The sequence below is a fragment of the Anneissia japonica genome, unplaced genomic scaffold (genome assembly GCF_011630105.1).
Source record: "Anneissia japonica isolate Jap-2015-1 unplaced genomic scaffold, ASM1163010v1 scaffold287736_len1891122_cov214, whole genome shotgun sequence".
Lineage (NCBI taxonomy): Eukaryota > Metazoa > Echinodermata > Crinoidea > Comatulida > Comatulidae > Anneissia > Anneissia japonica.
Genome location: NW_022756106.1, coordinates 24,251 through 46,736, shown reverse-complemented (window position 1 = coordinate 46,736; position 22,486 = coordinate 24,251). Strand labels below are relative to the sequence as shown.

At 35.1% G+C, this 22,486-nt stretch overlaps 3 protein-coding genes across 3 annotated transcripts; 1 reads left to right on the top strand and 2 right to left on the bottom strand.

Annotated features, from left to right (window-relative positions):
- Window positions 1-1,081: 1,081 nt before the first annotated feature.
- Window positions 1,082-2,979, bottom strand: LOC117123944 (endoribonuclease LACTB2-like). Its single transcript, XM_033270040.1, has one exon. The coding sequence runs from the start codon at window positions 2,633-2,635 to the stop codon at window positions 1,763-1,765; it is 873 nt and encodes a 290-aa protein (XP_033125931.1). The 5' UTR covers window positions 2,636-2,979; the 3' UTR covers window positions 1,082-1,762.
- A 426-nt stretch (window positions 2,980-3,405) lies between these two features.
- On the bottom strand, window positions 3,406-5,161 carry LOC117123945 (endoribonuclease LACTB2-like). The gene has a single exon (XM_033270041.1). The coding sequence runs from the start codon at window positions 4,989-4,991 to the stop codon at window positions 4,122-4,124; it is 870 nt and encodes a 289-aa protein (XP_033125932.1). The 5' UTR covers window positions 4,992-5,161; the 3' UTR covers window positions 3,406-4,121.
- Window positions 5,162-6,622: 1,461 nt separating this feature from the next.
- Window positions 6,623-21,933, top strand: LOC117123918. Its single transcript, XM_033269987.1, has 13 exons — window positions 6,623-6,755; window positions 8,905-9,164; window positions 14,396-14,500; window positions 16,263-16,475; window positions 16,702-16,802; window positions 16,914-17,058; window positions 17,949-18,043; window positions 18,157-18,341; window positions 19,253-19,428; window positions 19,669-19,786; window positions 20,239-20,640; window positions 20,887-20,948; window positions 21,796-21,933. Exons 2-13 carry the CDS (start codon window positions 9,039-9,041, stop codon window positions 21,901-21,903), a joined length of 1,836 nt encoding a protein of 611 aa, XP_033125878.1. The 5' UTR covers window positions 6,623-6,755; window positions 8,905-9,038; the 3' UTR covers window positions 21,904-21,933.
- Window positions 21,934-22,486: the final 553 nt, after the last annotated feature.

Below are 22,486 nucleotides of genomic sequence, written 5' to 3'. Positions count from 1 at the left end.
ATACATATAATTTTGTTTTTCTTCATTTTGATGGTTTTTATTCCCGAAGGGGGAGGAGGATGCTCTCCCTGACCGGGGACCCTATCCCTCCCTCCCCCACTGGCGAGACCCCTGCCGCAGTTGTGTATTGACCTTGATTGTATTACGTCATTTTCAAAAATCATCTCATCACCACTCAGTGATCACATCATCATCATTCCATTCCTTTTGATTTTTATTTACTATGCTCATCATTACCACTCATCACCATCATCATCATTGCCATCGCCATCTCATCGTCACATGACCGGCGCCACTGATGTCCCGACGTGGTGGGGGATCTAACCTCGTTAAGAGGGGTACTGCCCCACCATGACAAAGGAAGTAACTGACAATTTTTCAAAAAACAAGTTTTTTAGTCGTTATCAACGAACAAATAATTTGGAACATATTGATATATTTGAGTATGCTCAAATCCCACTAATTAACAAGTAATTAGCAGCACAAAAAGGAATTAAGAGACTAAAAATACAGTAAAAACCACCAGAATAGGAAGCAGGTGACAAAATCAACATGCTCCATATTCCTTAATTACTCAATGCAATGCAAACAACAGTTGCTTCCTTTTGTCATGGTGAGGCAGAAAGGGGAAGAGGGGTAGGGGAAGATCCCAGCTAGACGGGAAGGTTTTCAAAAAAGATAGCATAATTGCGTATGGCGTGAGGCCCGGACAGCACAGGACCCGTCAAGGCGGTTCTTTAGACAAAAGTAAAAGACTAAAGTGATTTGAATTCTCTATTCACATTGTGTAAAAGAATTTTTTCTGTGATACCCTCCCACGGCGCCAGAGCGGATAATGTTATAGGCCTGATACAAAACGAATGCAAACAAAAATATCGGGATAAAGCGCAGTGGTAGGGGACGATCGACGGACTTTGATTAAAATCTTCGTGTCCTAGCACTTCTTGTATTCTGGGTTTTTTTTTTTTTTTTTTTTTTTTTTTGCTGTCGTTGCTAGTATTGCGTTATGAGGAAAGTAATAGTGACAACACATGAAATTATATGCAACTGTACTACTGTACTTTATTTTCCTAACATCCAATTTTACTGGTTAAGAGACATAGGCTATTTAATCAGAGTAGAACTTCGTATTCATAATGCACAACTATACAATACTATACTTTTTGATTTAATACCAGTACATATTTAAAAAATCGTCATGTAGTTCTATATTAAAATATTATGTTGGCCTGCTGATGTTTTGAGTGTGAACAAAAGACAACGAATACTACACTACTGCATGACTTTCTCTTATCACTCGTGTGAGCACAAATCGTGTTTAATTTGTGATCGTTGATATATAATAATCAAAATTAAATTTAACACGATGAACGTTGGCATATGCGCATGAAGGAAGTAATTATTATTATATACGAATATTGTTTATGATGGAAATGTGTACCACATACTACAAAGCATTAAGAAAGTTAAATTTATATTATAACATTTATCAATAATAATATTTAAAACAAACGAAAATGTTAAAAATTAGGCTCTCATTTTGTCCTTTATGGTGGCTAGGATTACCGTCATATGGTAGGCATTATAAAGCACTGACCAGAATATCAAATTTGATTTGACAAAAACATGTGACATGCCATGGTCATGATGACATCACGTCATGACCATATATAGACACATAATGATTATATATTATGGCCATACAACAGGTTTTTCAAAGGAATTTGATAACCTGGACAGAGTTACAGAGATTGCCATTGTATTAGTGCCGCGTTTTCCATTTCAAAATCATGTCGCTGTTTATTTTATAAATTTTATTTTCCTTTTCAAGTTTAGTAAGATGGTTACGCACATTCACTTCTGCACCACGGTGTAGGTGTTCGCCAACTTCAGCATATAATATCTTCACTATATCCATTGATTCCATAGGTTTACCATTTTTAGCAAGCACGTCCATAATCTGCTCTTCCCTCGTGTTACGATGGTCTATGTACATTTGAATCTTAGCGACGGCATCACTAACAAAAGGTCCATGGCCTGGGTATAAAATATCTGGAGCTGAATCCACAAGTTTCTGCAATGATTGCATGTACGTTAAGAGATCTTCAAAAACTGCAGTGCCTTCTCCTAGTATACAATCCCCAGTAAAAACAGCATTCTCTTCCACCAGGAACAGAACCATGTGATCATCAGAATGACCTGGAGTGTGCATCGCTTTTAGAGTTGCTCCTTCGGTCTTTATGATGTCTCCATCATTCAAGTAATTGTACTTAAGGCGACCTTCTCCGCCCACAATGGTTTCTTCTCGGACCGGGTTCCTTGGAAACTTAGAAATTTTCACATCGTCCGGAAGTTGTAATTCCCTAAAAATATCGGCGATTCCGCCTGTATGATCATGATGCCAATGTGTTGTCAATATTTCTTGGATTGTTGCTCCCGATTCCTTGAGTACTTTTTTCAAATTTGCTATGTACTCTGGTTTCTCCTTATCTCCGGTATCGATCAAAACGCGTTTATCGCCAGTCCCAACGACATATGAATTTGTTCCTTGCAGGGTAAACGCCCCAGGATTGCAGCCAAGAATTCGGATAACGCGTGGGGATACCTGTTCGGTTTGTGCAAGAAAGGCCGTCATGGTTCTGGTCAGCGGCTGGGTCTAGTGAAATACCTTATCCTACAGTCAACATGTAGCAGGAAACGCTCATCAAAGGAGCTATAACAGTTAGAATAGAAAACACATGCTGGTAGGCATAAAACATTTGCAGGTAGACTAGAGATACATCAATTCCTTGTGTAAATTTGAAAATAATATATACACAATTGCAAAAAAAAAAAAAAAAAAGAAAACAATGCACAGGTATAGCGAATGAAACGTAATTATTATGCACGGTTTCCACAAAATCGCTAAAATGTTGCTAAAGCTTGAATGATTGCCTGTCTCTTGACGCAATCTGGAAGGCTCTCCGACTCGACCGACCAATCAGCGTAATAACAGCTGTCGGCGCGCGTAGCAATTATATTGAAACTTTACCAGCAATATCGAATCCCGGCATTATACAGTAGTGGCCAATAATTCTTTATGATTTAATATTTTGTACGATTATAAATTAAGAATTTATTGTTAACATTGGATTGATTTGTAATTTTACCTTCGTTATGGAACAGCGCCGCAAACGAGCAATTTAAAGAGTTGACTATATTTGGGTGTGGCACGCACGTGTATTAAAATAATAATATTTTATAGTATTCACTGGGATTGCCTAGAATCTAGGCGGACAAACATATCACTCAAAATCAAAGATATCATGTAAACTTCAAAAGGCTCAAAATGAATTGGGGTGTAAAACAGTATGTATGGAATTTTTCACTAATTAACTAGATAAATTAAATTGCAATACACATATGTACAATTATGGAATATTTATTTATTTAAAAAACAACAATGTATATTAATACATTTAATCGTGAAAAACAAAATTTAGATTAGAATAAATCTCCTTAAATCATATATGCATATCAAGGACAATAATGTGGCACAATGATCCCACACACCAAACTCTGTTAAAAATCATCTTTTTTATATTTGAAAATCAGTACTATCCTGTACTTATAAAATGTTTACTTTCCACTAGGTTTTTGCATATATACACATTAAAAAATATCATGCAATAATGCATGGTGGTTAAATAAAAGTTCTCTCAACAGTTCTGCATACCAATTAGTGCAGAAGAGAAATCAGCATCAATTTCTCAATGTCACATGTACCATACAATTTAATGTTTCTTTATATAAAAATATCATAAACATTGATAAAGTACCTGTACTGTATATTCTTAATTTGCAATAAAATTGGATCTGTGTTTGTGACCATTTTTTCATTGCTTATTATTACTTTGTGACCATTTTTGTCTTGTGTGTTATTATTTTGTGAATGGGACCAAAAGGTTCCTATGCAGTTCCTCAACCAACTTGCTTTATATGTTGCTTTTTGTTCCATTTTCCATTCACTTTTTTACTTTATAAATTCAATACTGTATTGATTGCATTTGGTTGACACATTTTTTGGATGGATTTTACATATTGTGCAGATTACAGCATTTAAATTAATAAAATGGCAATGTTTATAAATTAGCTTTCCATTTGGGAACAACACCTTCCTTCATCTGTACAATTTTGTTTTCCTTCTCAAGTTTAGAGAGATGATGACAAACATTTCCATTAGCAGCTATGTGTAAGTGTTCACCAACATCAACATATATTATCTTCACCATCTCCATCGACTCCATAGGATTCCCATTTTTAATTAGCACATCCATGATCTGCTGTTCTCTCATGTTACGATGGTCTATGTACATTTGGATCTTGGTTACAGCATCACTGACAACAGGACCGTGACCTGGGTACAGGATCTCAGGAGCATAATTCACCAGCTTCTGCAATGACTGCATGTATGTGAAAAGATCCTCGAAGACGGCCGTTCCTTCTCCAAGAATGCAGTCTCCAGTCAGGACAGCATTCTCTTCTTCCAAATATAGTACCATGTGATCATCCGTATGCCCTGGTGTGTATACTGCCTTCAAAGTTGCCCCTTCGGTTTTTACAACATCACCATCATTTAAATAATTATATTTGAGTACCCCTTCAGCATCTATCTTCTCGTCTTGAGCTGGCCTTCTAGGAAATTTCGAAACTTTGACATCATTTGCAAGTTGCAATTCCTTAACTAATTCAGTGATCCCTCCAGTGTGATCATGGTGCCAATGTGTTATCAGAATTTCTTGAAGGGTTGATCCCGAGTCCTTAAGAACTTTCTTTAAATTTGATATGTACTCAGGTTTCTTCTCTTCGCCTGTGTCCACCAAGATGCGTTTGCTGCCTGTACCTACGACATACGTATTCGTCCCTTGCAGAGTAAACATGCCTGGATTGCAGCCAAGGACGCGAATGATTCGAGAAGAAAGCTTCTCGATTTGTGGTATAAAAGTGGTCATTCTAATAATTTTTAGGCCTAGCTGGTTCTCTTTGCCTTATAGCTCGCAAAACACAATGTTTAAATGGGGTTAATCAACATAAAACTTTAGTTCAGGTCTACTGAAAACTGCCTCGGTCTAACATTTCGTCTCAGTTAGGATGTCAGTGAGCAGTGAACCTTGACCGTGCTTGGATTACCTAGGTCTGCTGCGTTTTGATGTATTCGCGTGTGTAACTCATCGACATATTGGATGTACGCGTTAAAAAATACACAATACACACTTTGTTACTGAACAGACATCTAGCATTTGGCCTCAAATACAAAAATTATGAAATTACAAATGTTGTTTTCCGTGATTAAGGTATTTTTTTATGTTTTTGTGAAATTTTATTTCATCAAAGGAAGTCCAACAGTGACCGAGTTCACACTTTTTTAAATGATTGAATAAAATGTTTATAAAGGAATAAGAAGTTTGAACTACAACAATTAAAACATATATAACTGTCACCAAGTTAGGTGAATATTTCATTATTCATTATTACAAAAAAAAACTCAATTTTTGTAATATTTCAAAACTTTATTTTCGAATCTTGTTTCCATTGAATAAATAGGCTACAGATTTCCTACAGTATTAATATAACTAATGAAATTTAATACTGTTCATGTGTACGCCAACCAAATTTATCGAGCAGTACACATATGTAGACATAATGTTATACTGACAACGCCCCCACTTCCAATAAATGGTCCTCATGATTTAGTCACACCCGTAGGGATAACACAAACCATGAAATACGCCCCCTGGAGGGATATAACACAAACCATGAAATTCCCCTCCCCCTGATCTCCTGGATCTGACCTGTGGTAGCCTTCAAAGAGCCCCGGGTTCCACCCCTCAGTACAAGTGTAATTGAAAATAAAAATGTTTCCGCTTATGATGAGGGCGAGATAGAAATAATTGTTAATGTTGACTGAGTCTTCTGCCACACCACGTCCTCCAAGCGCTCCTCACACGCAGCCATTAAGCATACAAGCACTCGGATTAAAACACATAAATATCCAAAAGTTTCTTCTCCGGACGATCGCAAACGCATGTTTTTTTTTTTTGAATAGGCTTTTTATCATGTATTGTACAAGATCGTTTTTGCTTTTTCTATATGAAAACACAGACATAAAGACTAAGAGACTAGCAGTTCACAAAAAGAAAAAAAAAACAAGGACAATTGGACGTAGACCTCAATGGAATTACCTAGGGTAGTTTTGGTCTAGGTGAGGTTCGAAAATTCGGAAACAAATCCTTATTCCAATAAAAACTCAACGTAACGTTTCTTCATAACCCATAGAGGATACTGTCAAGGAGTGGCATATCCCCCATCCCCTCCCTCCAAAGCCAACGTCTTAGGAAGTTGTTATAGGACAACTCCCCACACCCATGGACCTACTGCCACAAGAAATGTAAATATATATAGGAATAGTGTGAACAATATCTCAACTTTTGGATAAATAATGGTAGGGGTCAAATAGGGAGTTCGTTTTCCGGGGTTTATTATACAACTCCCATTCGGATTGGTACACAGTAGTTACCAAAACTTTGTTTTGTTACGTCATACCTCGATACCGCCACATGAGGGCGTTCACTTGACGCACTCTTTGATCACCACCACCGTATCGTACTGAAAATAAAGCAGACGGATTCAGGTCTAGGGAACTTCATTGGGGATTTTTTTTCTCGTAATCGTAGTTTACCTCACAACATTTCTGCATGGTATGACGAAATCTTAATGTAAGTTCATGAAATTGAGTGCAAAGTTTCTTTTGCCTGCTTAGTTTTGTTTGAAGTGTGTGTGTGAAAAATGTCAGGTGGTGGTTTGTCACTCACTGCACTGCTGCTGAGGAGGCAGGGACAAGAGTCCCGTGAAGAAGTAGGCCCTAGGCCTAGCATCCCACCATCTTTCTTGGCCAGGGAGTTGTTATATTAATATTATTATTATAGATAGGCCTAGGAAGGTAGACCTAGTGACAATAACTCCCTAGATAGGCTACCTAAAACAGAAAAGAAAAAGTCAACAAAGAAAAGAGGGGATTTTCAGTTGATCAATGTGGCTTGTGTAATAAAGACAAAGTCCTTGGATGACTCCCCTGTCTGTGTTTGTATCAACAAGGTACATTTTTCATTATGTCACTTACTTAGAGATTGGTCATCCATTTTTTGTCATTTTCTTGAGAGTACAAAACATATTGCTAGCTAAGGCGAAGGGTAAAAAGTGTTTTTCTCTTAAGTTTAATGAATATAAAACAATTATCTCAAAATGACAACAATCTTCATTTTGTTAATCTACTATTTTGGAAGACAGAAAAGAGTCTGAGTCATCTGTAAAGTATTTTAATTGCGCTGGGAAACTGAACATTGAGGACATATTGTCTGAAAAGATAAGCGTATGTAATAAAACTAACTATAGAATTGTGTTAGATACAATGTTAATTAAATGAAAACATATAAAATTTAGTCACACAAATTTTACTAGGCCACATAAAAAGTCCAAGTGTTTTTCATACGCATTTTTAAAATATTAATTGGGTATTTTAGAAAACGAAATAAGTTCATCCAGATGTTCAAATCGTCCTGATTTATATGGCGTCTCCAAAATTTAACCAAATATTAAAATAGCATTTACTGTAGATGTTGAATGCAATCTGGAATAAATCTGTGCATAGCAAACAGCTGAAATTAATTAGTTTCTCGAGGAGCTTACAAAACATGATATGCTAAGTCTAGACCAGAATAAAAACTATTTTTAGTGCAAAAACAACTGTACATGTTGAATTTCAATTGACCTTGGTTTATTATACTTTCAACAAAATTTCTGGGATGTCTTATTCTTTACCAGCCGACCTCTGATCTGTCTCCCAAATTTTTAGTCTTGATGAAGCCCCCCCCCCCCCCTTTCCACTTATTTTGACCTATTGACAAAGGTGGCATCAGCATACCCACACACAAGGCTAGAATGTGATAGCATATCTGTAGGAATCAGGATTTCCAGGTGATTTGGATTGTGAAAAAAAATTTTTATATGATGACCTAATTATAAACATACCACATCCAAGTTCCAACCATTCTACACATTTTAACCTTTTATAAGAGACCTACATTCAAGTACATTCTACAGTATAATATTATTATAAAGAGATTCTAGAGTAATTTTTGGTCTGGCCTAGCTACAAAATAGCTTTCAGTGCACACCATCTGGCATGTGGTTCTTTGCATGAGGTATACTACGTTGCCCTCCCTGGTAAGGAGGTTAAAAATCTCCATGGTAACAAGATTAAGCATTTCCATAGTAACAAGGTTAGCCATGGGAGGTAATGATCAGGCATGCCCACAGCTTGAAGAATGTCCAATACAGCATTCTTGAATGATAATCAGCTACTTCAGTCTGTGATCAAAATACTTTTTGGGTGCAAGGAGGCTGGATACTGATAATATAGCTGATATATGTACAGTAGTTCAGTACCACCAACAAAATTATATATATATAGACTTATATTATACATGTTAACTTTACTTATTATATGACTCGAAACCTCACAATTTTGGAACTTAAAATTTATTGTGGTACCTGTTGTAGGAAGTTGGTAGACATTAATTATATTTCATATAATTAATGTCTAATTAAGTAATCGCACCTTCTCCCCTGGTTACGGGCCTGTATTTTTATGATCTGGGAGTGCCATTTCCAGGCATTTTGACATACAGTACCTATTCTCCAAACTTGCTCAGTAAACGATAGGCCTAAGGTGTTGAAAGTTTGACCCTTGTCAAGGAGCTTAGACCTCTCATTAGGGATTTTGGACCCCTTCTTAAAATTTCTTGTATCATCACTGCCATATTTTACCATTATTTGTTTGAACAAATTATTATATCTTTTTTTCAGTTAGCCACCTGTAGTGTAGTCCACATCCTGACTGAAGTTGGTGATGATAATCCAATGAGTATGTTCACTCGCTGACAAACAGCTATGTCTCCAAAATGCTTAGCAACAATCTCATCATCTAAGAAGAAATCGTCATGAAATGTATCACACCAAATCCAAAGTTACCGTTTAGTGATCTAAACATGCTAAGTTACAATGGCCTGCCATCTCGACCCCAGCGTACACAGACGCGTAACATGACCGGCATATACCTTGGCCATGTGAGTAAGGTCTTTATGTTTCTGATTCTTGTATGCTGATAAATTAATCTTTTAAAAATTAGTTTTCAATTAATAATGATCAATATTGATCAACATGACACTACCAATACTGTATATTTAGATTTATTTGATCAGTATCTTTAAATGTAAGTCACACTTTGTCAGCTGACGATCCTGGCTTTTTCTGTAAACTTATTTTTTAATAACACTTGACCTATCTATTATTGTGTGTTAATTGAATAATGTCAACATATTGATCAATATTGATTGGTAATCAAAATCAATAAAGTGAGTAAAATCAATTTGAATCAAAACATAATAATAATATAATTTAATAATAAATCTTTATTTGTCCTCAAATGCAATAAGCACTGGAAGTTTGGGCTGGGTCCCTGGGGACCCGCAGTGCAGCATCACCCAACTTAAACTACAACATACAACGGATAGAAACCTAAATCTCCTGAAAGGGTTATTCGAGGAGCTGAACGTTTATAAAAGACCCGAATTCAGTACTCGGCTGGAGAGGCAGGTCTCGAACCCAGGCCCTGACGTGCAAGAGGCAGGAACAATACCAATCAGCTAACTAATCAGCTCAATAGCATTTAAAAAAATTATATTTTCCCTTTATATTTAAAAAAATTATATTTCCCCTTTTAATTATGCTACAAAAATATATTAAACATTATGTTTTAAACTTTTACCTCCAACTAGTGGTAAATGTGTTTATTTTGTTGAGAGGTTACTATCTACTTTGATTTCACAATATATTAGATTTGTTTTTTCCATTTCATTTGAAATTGGTTGAAATTTAATATTTTGATAAATATAAAATTAACTCTGATTGTCCCTAATAGATACCTTCATTGAAGGTAATTAGTATTTTCTAAAATGATTTATAAATACCTATTTCTGTCATGCAATTATAATATACTTATCCCAAGTGTCAATGCAATTTGGAATCAATATTGATGGACCTATTTATAGGCAATATATTATTAATTTGATACTATAATTGACGCACAACTGTTTATCTGTCTTTCAAGTTTTTCCACCCTTCAGGAGGAAGTCAATAATTTTTCATTGCTTTGCACTTCACTTTGGAATTCCAGTGTCTCTATTAAGAAACTGGTTCCAATTACTGAGATCTTTTTAAACAGTGTCCAACATATTCTAGTTGTTGACGTAAATGGTGGATTGATCATGACATGTGGTATGCCAGTGCAAACTATTTGCCATTCAGGCCTAGAGTCAGTGAAAACATAAGCTGTAGCCCCAAGGCCTTGATGCAAGTTGTGTATTTCCTAGAAGGTCAGGAAGCAGAGAAGTTTCTTGTTTGTCAGTAGGTTAAGGCAAGGGAGTTGGTTAAGTCAAGGTGCTAGTCTTAAGACTTCAAATTCAAGCAGAACAATCTGAATGGTAGTGTGTTTCAAGAAGTCTTTATGATTTTTTACCCTTTGAGTTGCCATGGTAAGTTTACTTTTGACTTTTTAACGATTCAGCTCTCATTAGTTCTACATCTGAATGGTGGTGAACTTTTTATATTGTGAAAAGGAGATACACCTGAGGGTGAGGTGTTTCAACACTAATAACAAGACAAGTAGTGTGTAGTAGTTCATTGACTGCTAAAATCCCCTTTACTATTGTATTTGAATAGTATTGAGAATTAATTTAAAAGATTTTAATATGAATACAAAATATAAAACAAAAATTAAACAGTATATCAATAAGGTAAGTTAAATTATCATTTCTTTGGTGTTCAGTTGAGTTGATACTGATAAATATCAATTTTTTATTAACTTTAAACTTAACTTGAAACTTTTTTTAACTACTTTATTGAATTATTCATGTAGGTTAGACAATGGAAAGACAGCAAGGTGTGTGCTTGTAGATATGCCATTAGACCTAACTTACATTATCTGAGTATCAGAATAGATAATAAACAAACAACAAAAACCTTTTACTTAACAATAAAAAAGATTTTTTTTTTTTTTATCCTAGAAGGTAGGCTAATATTCAGGGGCCCGCTTTAAGTTAATGAAATAATGTGATGCTTGTATCAGCCATGTCTATTTATGAGGCTTAGGGAGTGGAGTTGTTTTCAGTCGTGAGAAAAAGTCCGCTGTGACAGAAATTGAACCCAGGATCTGAGATTAGAAGGCAAGCATCTTAACAAAAAAAATGCAGTTTCCTGTATTCAATTGAACATTTTATTATTAGAATGTCTGTATATCAATTTTGATCATTTGAAATTATTCCTTTTAATCAGCTTGCTGTAGACTAGTTAAAATATAACACATCAAGCTTTTTTTGTTATCATAAAAAAAAAATAGAATTTTTAATAGTACCTCCATGGTTCATCTAACTGATTGACCAGTTGGTACCTATGTTGACCAATTAGTATTTTAAGAGGTCACCATTATTTGGCCACAGGTGGTAGGTTATTTACACAGTTCAGGAATGTTTTAAATTGGCCATCTCACAATAGATCGTTAAAAACTACCTAATATACTGCTGACTGTATTTCTTGCCTGATACCGTACTTTAACAATCAATGTTTCAGAAATCATGTTTTTCGCGCCGCACTTTTAGGCTGTAACAATCAAGAGGAAACAGTCATTAAGAAACTGCAGGTAGCGGTAGCTATTACTACAAAGAAATGGGAATTCCGAACTAAGCAATGTGCATGCGCACGTATACTACCAAATAGAGTAATGTCCATAAATTATCTATAAAAACACAGTGAGCATGCGCTTGGAAATGCTAGACAGCCAGTGAGCATGTGCATTGAGTAAGCATGCGCAATTACCAAAAACACGTCTCACTCAGGAACCAAATAGCGGCTGCAAAGAGGGTATGATTACTAAAAAATTTGTCCCAGGAACCCAACAGCGGCTGCGAAGAGGGTATGAAATTGAAATGATCAATGTTTATACGCAACAATTGAGCATGCGCAATACAGCTAAAGCGATCAGGTTATGGATGGAAAATAGTGATAACTCGAGCAGGTTGAAAATCCTCTATTTTGGCTATCTTTACAGACAGTTCATCAGTGTTCGTCAGGGGGATTGTAATTAAATTATCGCAAAAAAGGGTTTATTAGTTTTTATCGTCGTACCTACGTATGTAGGCCTATGCATTGCCAATCCCATAAAAAATAATCAATTTAAAATAAAATTAATGCCGAAATATTGCAATGAAAATCCATGGAAGAATTGAATAAGGTAAAGATGTTGCGGCGGTTTTTTCATAGGAAATATTTCTTGTTTATTCCTGGCTCTCAATTCAATTGATTTTATAAGAAAAGCTTATGTCTGTTTATTGTTTGTAGCATATATTAATAGGCCTAGTTTTCTCTCATCTTAACATGCTATAAAAGGCCTTATAAAAAAGGTTATTGGTTTATCACCCTATCTAGGCTGGAAAAGTGATGAGGGAGGAGGCTTCTTAATTTTATTTTTTATTTTGCTATAAAACCAAATATCACCCATGGGTTGTTTGCTGGTGCATTGACATTCAAAATAAAACATGATTGAGATAATACAAACAATATCTACTATTTCCTAATGAAAATGAAAACAAAAATTATAATTTTTACAAACAAAAAAAAAACAAATTCCAAATTTTTTTTTTTTTTTTTTTCAATTCAAATACTGAATGTAAACTAATAATTTTTTTATTGGGCCTAAGCAAAGTGTATTCATGTGTTAGGACTTGCAGTCATGACTATAATACTCTCTTTGTAAGCAATGATTAAAACAATCTTAAATTGCTCGCAGACCTGATTGTTTAAATTTATTAGATTATTTTGTAAGTGGTGATACTAAAACAACTACAAGTTCTAAATTCTTGTTTGACCAATTATTAATTTGGACAGATATTGCATAGAAAAAAACATTACCAAAAAATTACTGGCAGAAAAGCCATTATATAAAAACATTGAAAATACTGTCCAAAAAAATTATTAAATTAATATTATTTAAAAATTATAATATTAGAAATAAAAAAAGATATTATTTAATAAGCCTATATATAAAGTTAATGTAGCCGCAGTCTTATATTGTTTTAACAGTACTTTTCAGAATCTAGCAGGCTGCCCCTTACTGCGATATTATCAAAATTACCTTTGTTTTTTATTACATCACTTGATCCTGAACACTCAATTGCCTGCTTATAGGTTTTTGTTGTTGAGAGTTAAGTCATAGGGGAATTGAATGGTAAAATTATTCCTATTAACAAGATTATTATAAGATTTATTATTAATTTAAATGTAAATAGACATTAAACAGAGCATGTATTTGTTGCCCAAAATAGAAAAATTCAATTACCTCACAGCTTATCTTCAACAAATATAGTTCTAAATATATAAACAGATAATGACAGCAATATAAACATTATACTGATAATAGAAGGTTTAAATCCTTTACAAGAGATGTTTATTGTGACTTGAGAGGCAAATTTTTAACCTAGTATCAAATGTTAATTAGTTTTGTGAGACCACCAAGGGAGGGTTTAATATGTTGTGAGTGGAAGTGAGCTTGTGTATAATGTTTATAAAAAGCAACTCAAGCTCGGCGTTGATGTCATTGTGGTAGACTTGTTACCATGGCAATATAGGGCATCTCCATCATCAATGGTATCTGATTCCATTGTGACCCAAATTAGTATGTCTATACCTCCATAGTTACATGTTGTATGTTCTATGAATTTTATCACTCGTTTATTTTTGCATATTTGGGTTTTTAGTAGAATCGCTCTTCAGATTCAGTCATTTAAATTTTGTGCTGAAACATATGCTAAAATGTTGTAGGGTCGCATCTGAGGATGAACATTATATTTGTTTCTCTGAACAGCATTCTTTATCATCAGGTTGATTCTCTTCACCTAGGAGTAAGTGGGTATTTGTAGGCTTAAGTGCAAAAGCTGCAATGGATACTCTCTTGAAAATTGTGCAGTGGCGGATTCAAGGAGGCCCAGCCTGCCTGGAGCCCCCTTAATTTTTCAAAATTATTTTTTTTAAATGGAGAAAAATGGCTGAGCGTGCCATTTCTGGCCATCTAGAGAAGCCTTACTCATAAATTTTCTTACCTTAGCCCTGACCATATTGGGGCTGAGGTACTCTAGACCCCCATCTGCAAAAATTCCTTCACTGGGCCCCCTCTATTTCAAATTCCTGGATCTTTCTGCCACTGCTGAGTGTAGAATCTAAACCTTTTTTTAATTTAATCCCACAGGAGGAGAGTGCTAATAACAAGTCAAAAAAGAACACCATACCCCCATTGGCAAGAGGAAGGGGAATGACATGCCGACAGAAAACACCCGTAGAGAGAAGAAGATATGTATGTACAATGTTGATGATATAAACTATAATATTATGTATTTGAGCAACTGATTGCATGTTTATTAACAAATATTTGTTGAATTTAAAAGATTTAAATTATTAATTTGAGGTATACTGTACAGTGATGTTAATGGGGGTAAGAATTATTATAATTACTATAATTTATAAATTTTATATATTTGAGCACCTGATTACATGTTTATTAATAAATATTTTATGAATTTAAAAGATTTAAATTAATTATAATTTGAGGTTAATTTAGTGATGTTGATGGAGGTAAGAATTATGGTGATATATATTTAAAGATACATACAAAATCAGGAAAAAGCTCAAAAATTAAAACTTTGAATTATAAATTGGTGAAGACTTTTAAAAAAAAATAATAAATTGTACAAATTAATACAGTATTTGGAATTCATGGTTCACCATGAATGGTTTCCTTACGGTTGTCTGTATCTCGTTATGTCTATTTTTAGAGTCATTTTGATTATTGTTGTGTTATGTCTGCCTCATCATTTATCATGTTTGTCTTCATTACTGTTATCATATCCTCATGTTGATTTGACTGCCATTTCATTGTTCAGCTAACCGTATACCAATGTAGTTCAGTGCACTGGAATCATTTAATCCGTGTTTGCCGGCCTGTTCACATTTTGTCTGCCTTGTGTCTGCCTGTCATGATTTCATTGCATGGTTCAATCAGAAATGTGTATTCACCGTTCTGTAGCCTATCGCTTTTGACAGTGTACACTAATAATTTGGTGGTGGTAATATATAGTAGTTACCCATAGGTTTATGGTTTGATTGATAGATAACATAGACAGTCATGCTAACATTTGGTATGTACAGTATATCTGGGGACAGATCTGATAGGTTAAATTGATAGCTTGACAAAGAGCGATAAACATTTTGCAGTAGATAGATAAGTGTGTTAATACAATTTTGGGGAACAAATATTATCATCAGATCATGATTGCAGCAGTAGCAGTGGGTATCTAGGAGTCTTGAAAGGGGGGGGGGAGTGGGGAGGGTTGCGAAGATAAATGAGAGGCTTAATTATTAGATGAGGGTGCACAGCAGCTAAGCTCAGTCCGCAAATCTGGTGATAGCCACTGTGTGTGCGCTGAATTGCAGAGATCTCTGGGTCCCCAGTTCAATTCCCATCACTGCCTCTCCTTGTGTTTCATCTGGAGGGCTGAAATACAAGTTGCAACAGCTCACCATCTTTCGGATGAGACGTTTAAGCCATTGGTGACGTGTGCATTTTTGGCCCATGTGCACGTTAAAGAACGCAGTACACACTTCGGAAAAGAGTAGGGGATTTTCTACCACCAGTGTAATGCCCAATCACCACCAGAAGGACCCCACTGGAAATAAGTCTTCTTCTAGACTTTTGTGAGTTATCCTTGGTTTTTACACCGAATAAATCCAATCAATCCATAAGCTCACAAAAAAAGGTGATTTTTAACTATAGGAGAGTGATCTTTTTGCTTTGAACATTTCCAATGGGGTGGGGGCACACCCCCTAAATACTGGGCAGGGAAAAAATGAAGAAAAATTTTCTGAAATTTCCTTTTTATATTATGCACTAACAAGCGAGCAATACCATGATATCATAAACAATAATTATTGGTGTGCATTGCATTCCCGGAGCAGGGTATAAAAAATAACTCATACTAAACAGCTTGGTTACATGTTGTTCACTAATCACTGCATTCTCATCATAACGCATGTTTTGTGTATGTGTTGTCTCTTCATAGTCCGTTTCACTACAGCTACCAGCTAACGACCCCGATTTTGTATCTCACTCCCTCCTCTGCCTCTATACAACTCAACATGACCCACCAATCTTGGTGCCGTACACACAACCGATGATTCTACGACACCCAAACCTTCGTTCAAAACAACAGCAGAGAGTTGAATCGCTCCGAAGCCGAGATGAACACCGGGGATTCAATCCAATGCCTATAAAGGTATAACTTCCTAAACTTCAGATTTTTTAAAAATTCTCTTTTAGAATTAAAATGAGTAGGAGGATATTATATCTCATGTTTATCGCATTGGGTGTAGGAGCAGCCTATAGTAAATCTTTTATATCGTTATATAAAATGCCACTATACCTATATATACCATCAACCTCTGAATTGAAGAAGGCTTTGGATATTCACTTGTTACTTATTAAATGTATTGTATTTATAGAAAGCTAAGCCTCGAACTGTAACAACATGGAAGACAGATGACCGGGCTCAGTCCCCATCTAAATGCTCTAGATCACCATCAGAATTTTGCAGCCTACCAAAGTTAGTAGTACAGTATTAATATTTTGATAACTGTAAACATCAAATGATATTACTTTAACTGAATTATCAAGGAAAGAAAATGTGAAATCTTTTATGTTTTTATTCTTCTAGAAAAACTGGACGGAATTATGTAGCTGTAGCCAATAGTGGATATACTCATCTGGAAAGTCTAGGCTCACCTCATGGCTGGAACCGCAACGAGAGTGAAGGGAACCTAACCTCCTCTTTAATGGAGGAAATCCAACCTGAAGAGACAGATATATATATATATATATAATGTTATAATTATTAAACCTGTGTAAGTACTCCAGGAAAAATAACACTGAATAACAAACACCAGTAACCCAGATCTGATAAAATATACTAAGAAAAGTAACATGGGATAATTACCCTGGACAGGTATCCCTAGTAACCCTGGACAGGTACGCATGGGAGGGACAAAACCCTTGTGGGTGTACATGTATATTCTACTTGTACAGTGGCCCTTACTGGAGTGTCAATCAAACTTGAAAATTGTCCCACAAACGCACATGTGCAGGTATGCTTTTACATTGTCATTTTGTGGAACCTTTGAAACAATATCCAATAGGCGAGGCTTACTAGAAAGGACCATTAATTGAGATGATGCTATTGCAAAATCTATTTCTTTCAGAAGCAATTGATGCAATATCATGAACAGATTTCTACAGTATTGAGCTATGGTATAAGTTCTGGTCAAATTACGTGCTCCCAGCATTTTTGCATATATGATTTGGTTGAGAGGCAATCAAAATTTCATTACAGTTCTAAGGAGAACATTACAAGGTCATTCAAGGACATCTCCTGGAAGAAAAAACTCATAAAGTTCATAAAGTCATAAGGACATGTCTTTCTAAGGGGTTCTCCATATATTTTAAATATTTGCAAGTTCTCTTGACCACCACCTTCTGAAAGAATATACAATAAAAATTGTAAAATTATTTTGCAGTCATTGTTTTGTCTTTTTTATCAAAGAGTACATTGACCTACACTGTTAAAACCCCTTTCCTGTATGTTATGTGCTCTAGCAAGAATGATGAAAGTATTATAGATGATCCCTAATGGCCCATTGATAAGAAATGCATAAACCTTGGATTTCTCTCAGTATTTTGTTGTCTTCTATTTCAGCAAAGTAACATGCCAGGCATTCAAAGCTTGCTTCCCCATCTGAAGGCAGGTGTCACAACTAAAACAAAAGGTGTAAACACACCATTAACTATCAGGTAAGGAATTCTATTTCTTGCCCTTCTCTTCCTTTCGTAGTTTTCTTCTGAATTTCATTAGACATGATCACTTATTGATTACATTTCTCAATATATGTTTTTTTTTTTTTTAGAAGCTTTAGAAACCCCCAGAACCCTCATCCAGTTATTCAGTATAGTGACCCACAAGCACGCCCTCAAACGTTACCGTCTTCCGCTTGTCGGCCGGCTGTTCCTGCTCCTTACTATTATAGTAGTAAGAACTTACCAAGGACAGCTGAAGAATCAGGGAGTAGAGTAAGGTTGCAACGTGTGCAAGGTGAGATCATTAACATAAAGTAAGGGGAGGGGGAATTGTGTGATCATTACCATAAAGTAGGTGTTGGGAGGTGGGTGGTAATTTTGATCAAATACAAAAAGTTAAATTAGTGTCTTAAATTCAGGTGCTTCACCTGCTTTAGGAATTTAGTAGCGTAGGTTATTGCCTTAGAAGTTAGTATGTTGTAAGCCCCACCCAAAAAAAAAAAATACCCCACCCATATTCTTTAAATTAATATAAATGGATGGGCTTGTACAGTGGTGGTTGTCTAAATCCAGATGCAGAACATGCAACAATGTGTTTCTTACAGATACGTTTGATTGATTTGAGGTGAGAAGCGAAGGCTAAGCTCTCTTAAAAAGTTTACATAAGAAGCTGATAACACCTCAAGGGCAGGTCCTTCATAACCATAACTTGCATTCATTATCAAGTTCTCCTGAAGGAATTCCAGCCTAGCTTATTAATGAACTCATTGACTAAATATGGAATGTCCTTAGGACTTCTACATATCTCAAGTGCACTCACAAAGGTCCTTACTACTACATTTCTTAAATATTTTTTCCTTGGATGGTATTGTGAACTTCAAAACTATGAGCTTGGATCATTAATCTTTATTATAAATGTTAAAGTAGGAGATGAATTATTTATTAAAGTTAGCGTGAGCCAAAAGATAAACTCTTTTTAATTTCATCCTCATGGTCCAGACAGTAACAGACCTGCAACATTCAGGGTGGAAGTAATGTTGCACAGTATTAGGAGGCTAAGGACTGTGTAAAGCAAGACTGTGTGAAGGATTTGAACCTAGTGCCTTGTGATTGGTAGGCGAGCACCTTAACTACCATAGCCAGACCCATGTTTGATAGCTTCTGTATTGTAATTGTTTCAGTAAATTTATTATTATATTTTTTCAGGATCAGGAAAAAATAGAGATAAGATATTAGCAGCACCTGGAGTTGGATCTCTGACACGGTCAGCAAATCGTAAGCGAGGCACACCAGTAGATCCCCCATCCTGCATTGAAGGTACACCACCGCCTACTAATCCCAACCAAGCAAAGATTATGGATGATCCTGGGGATTACTACCGGGTATGGGATTAATGTATTTGTGTCTTTAAAATGTTTGGTGCACTCATTAATTATTTTATTCATGCTTTCATTCATCTATTCATTCTGTCATTCATTCCAGTCATTCATTTATTTATTAATTCATTTATTCATTACATTTATTCATTCAGTACATTTATTCAATCATTCAATCTTTCTATTCATTCATTATATTATTTATACATTTATTTATTCTTACATTACAAAATTTTTGTTTGACAGGAACTGAGGGTGCCTAGTGGGACACCTGCAACGTCTGCTACCAACTTAGCAAAACTTGGAACCAATCGCAGCGCAGTCTCTTTCAATAGTGATGCTGTAGTCGCATCAGACCTTCCAGGTAAACATTAATTTTGTGCCTCTACCACCACAAACCAAATGGAATTGACTTAATCACTTTTCTAAGTAGCAAGACCCTTCACAAGATAAACATACATTTAAGATGCTCTACATAATATGTCTCATTATGAAGCTTTAGGCTTATGGAGTTGTTTTTGGTTGTGAGAAAAATTCTTGTTGCTGTGACAGCAATGGAACTTTCCGGAATGTCATCAAACTGAACAAACGACCAATCAGAACAGGCCAAGAGTACACGCATGTTCTACAAACGCATGTGTTTACGTACATTTACACTTTTGTTTTGTGGTACCTTAGTAAAAATATCCAAGGCAGACAGGTAATTTCTTAGGACCCTACAACTGGAAGGCAAGCATCTTACCACCAAGCTATTCAACTCCACTACTTCATGAACAGATATATTTATGTTTTTAATTTCTTCTTGTCTTGTCACAGGTAATGAGGTAGACAGAACAATTCCAGGATTTGATAGCAGTATTCAGCAGTCAAGGTCTTCACCAGCATCAGACTCATCGGTTGATGCAGACATCCTCGAGGCTGCCAACTTGAACAATTCCAACAACATCAATATTGGTAACTTAACTCTGACTGAGAAAAAAAGCCCAGAACAAATTGTCTCCGAGGAGGGAGATGATGCCCCAAAATACCAAAGTAACAGTGACCAATTATCTGACCAAATAGTTATGGACACGGAACGCAAAAAGGCGGAAGAGGGAGAGGAAGGGGATAATGATGGAAGTGTTAGGGATAGCTCAGGACCAAACATTATCATATCTGTACAGGATGATGAGGGCCATAGTAAGATGTTGAATATTCAGGAGGAAGATTTCACGCAAGGTTTGTTAATTCCATTAATTAAGATTTTTTTTAAATACTCATGCTTTTTAATTATTATTATTTTTTAATTGCATTTATGATTGAGTATAATCTCTGTTGCTTGAATTTAAGTATTAAAACGCCACTTTATACATCATGATTGGAATGAACACTGCCCTTTATAGACAAACTTTACAACAAGCAATTTTGTTTTCCAATGTAGATGAATTTTTTTATTGTTATTTCCACACCCTCTCATTTCCTCAGGTACTATTGTGACAAAGAAAAGACCATTATTAAGATTTTCCCAAATAGCTGAAGCAGTTCGAGTAAGTGCATACGCTTTTTCATTTATAGAATAAGGATGTATACAGACCATTAAGAATGCTCAAGGTTCAAGTACAGTACATATAGCACAATAACAATACTGTACATACAGCCCAACAATAATAATATTAATGGACAAATACTGTAACTGTACATAAAAAACATGTATATAGTGTGATTTTGAACATGCCAGGCCCAAATAAAAATATGTAAATAAAATATGTACAATCTAATAATAATAATAATACTTAATGCAACATGTGGCCATGTACAGCCCAAAAAACAAAACACACAAGAAATAGACAATTTTCGCAAAATTTGAAATGAAAATTTTTAATAACCTTTCAGCTACCACTGGGGGACTACCAGTTACCTAAGAGTTACCAGTGTTCTCGCAGCGCTCTATTAGACACTAGCTAGCTGCTCAGGGTAGGTTAGGCCGCTGGAAGTCCCCCACTGAATTGAGACGTTGGCGACGTGGTTTCAAAGTAAACCCGATAAAATAGTCTGTAGTAGACACAAGCTTCAGAATAGACTTTCAGGGAGTGGCGAAAACTTTCTGGAAATTTCCAGTGGAGCCTTAAGCCAACAGCAGGTTTGAAGTTCTGGTGGGCTTCCCTGATACCCAGAGAAACTGGGCATTTTTGGATGTTGAAGCTGATTCTAATACTTTTTAATTCCAACAACATCAGTATTAGTATTATACCTATAGAATTTTACCAGAAATTGGAATTAAAATTTCTTTTATGTCCAATGCTTTTACAGTTGTACTTATAAGTGTACCAAAATATTTATATTAAATATATAAATATATTATTATTATTATTATTATTATTAATTTAATTCCAGGAAGCTTCGAAGAGGAAACAAATGGAATTCCAGACCCTTCTTGAAGAGCATGCAGAACTTGTTTCTCAGATTGAGGAAATGGAACAGAAGAATAAAACTGGTGCTTAGAAAAAGACTGAAAATTAATCCACCAAACCAACTAGTAGAACAGGACCATATTATGAATTGTATTTTTATATATGCAAATTACAACATTATACTTGATTGTTTTATTTTATTTGGAGTGACTTTGGCCCAGTAAATGAATGCTTTGTATGTGAACATTTTTTTATACAAATTCTATTTTGAAATTTAAGCATAGTTCTATATTTTCAGCATGTATGAAAGTTATAAGATGGTAATGTAAATAAAACTTGGTGCGAATTTGGAAATTTGTTTGTTTTTGATTCCTCAATGATTTGTAGAGTTTAATAAATATATATGTATTCAATATACTATGCAGCCATAGTTTAAGATGATAGGCACTAAGTATACATATTTTTTAACTAACTTACAAACATCTTAATTGTAATTATGTCTTCTAAAATTAAATGTAGGTTGAAGTAGTCTGGTTCAAAATAGTGTGTAAAAGATCATAAATTATTAAAATGTTAATACCTTAAAAAAAATATCAGTATTATAAAATGTAGGTGAAGTGATGGGTACTGTGATTAATATTTCTATGGTGCATTGTTACTCTATCTTTTGTTAA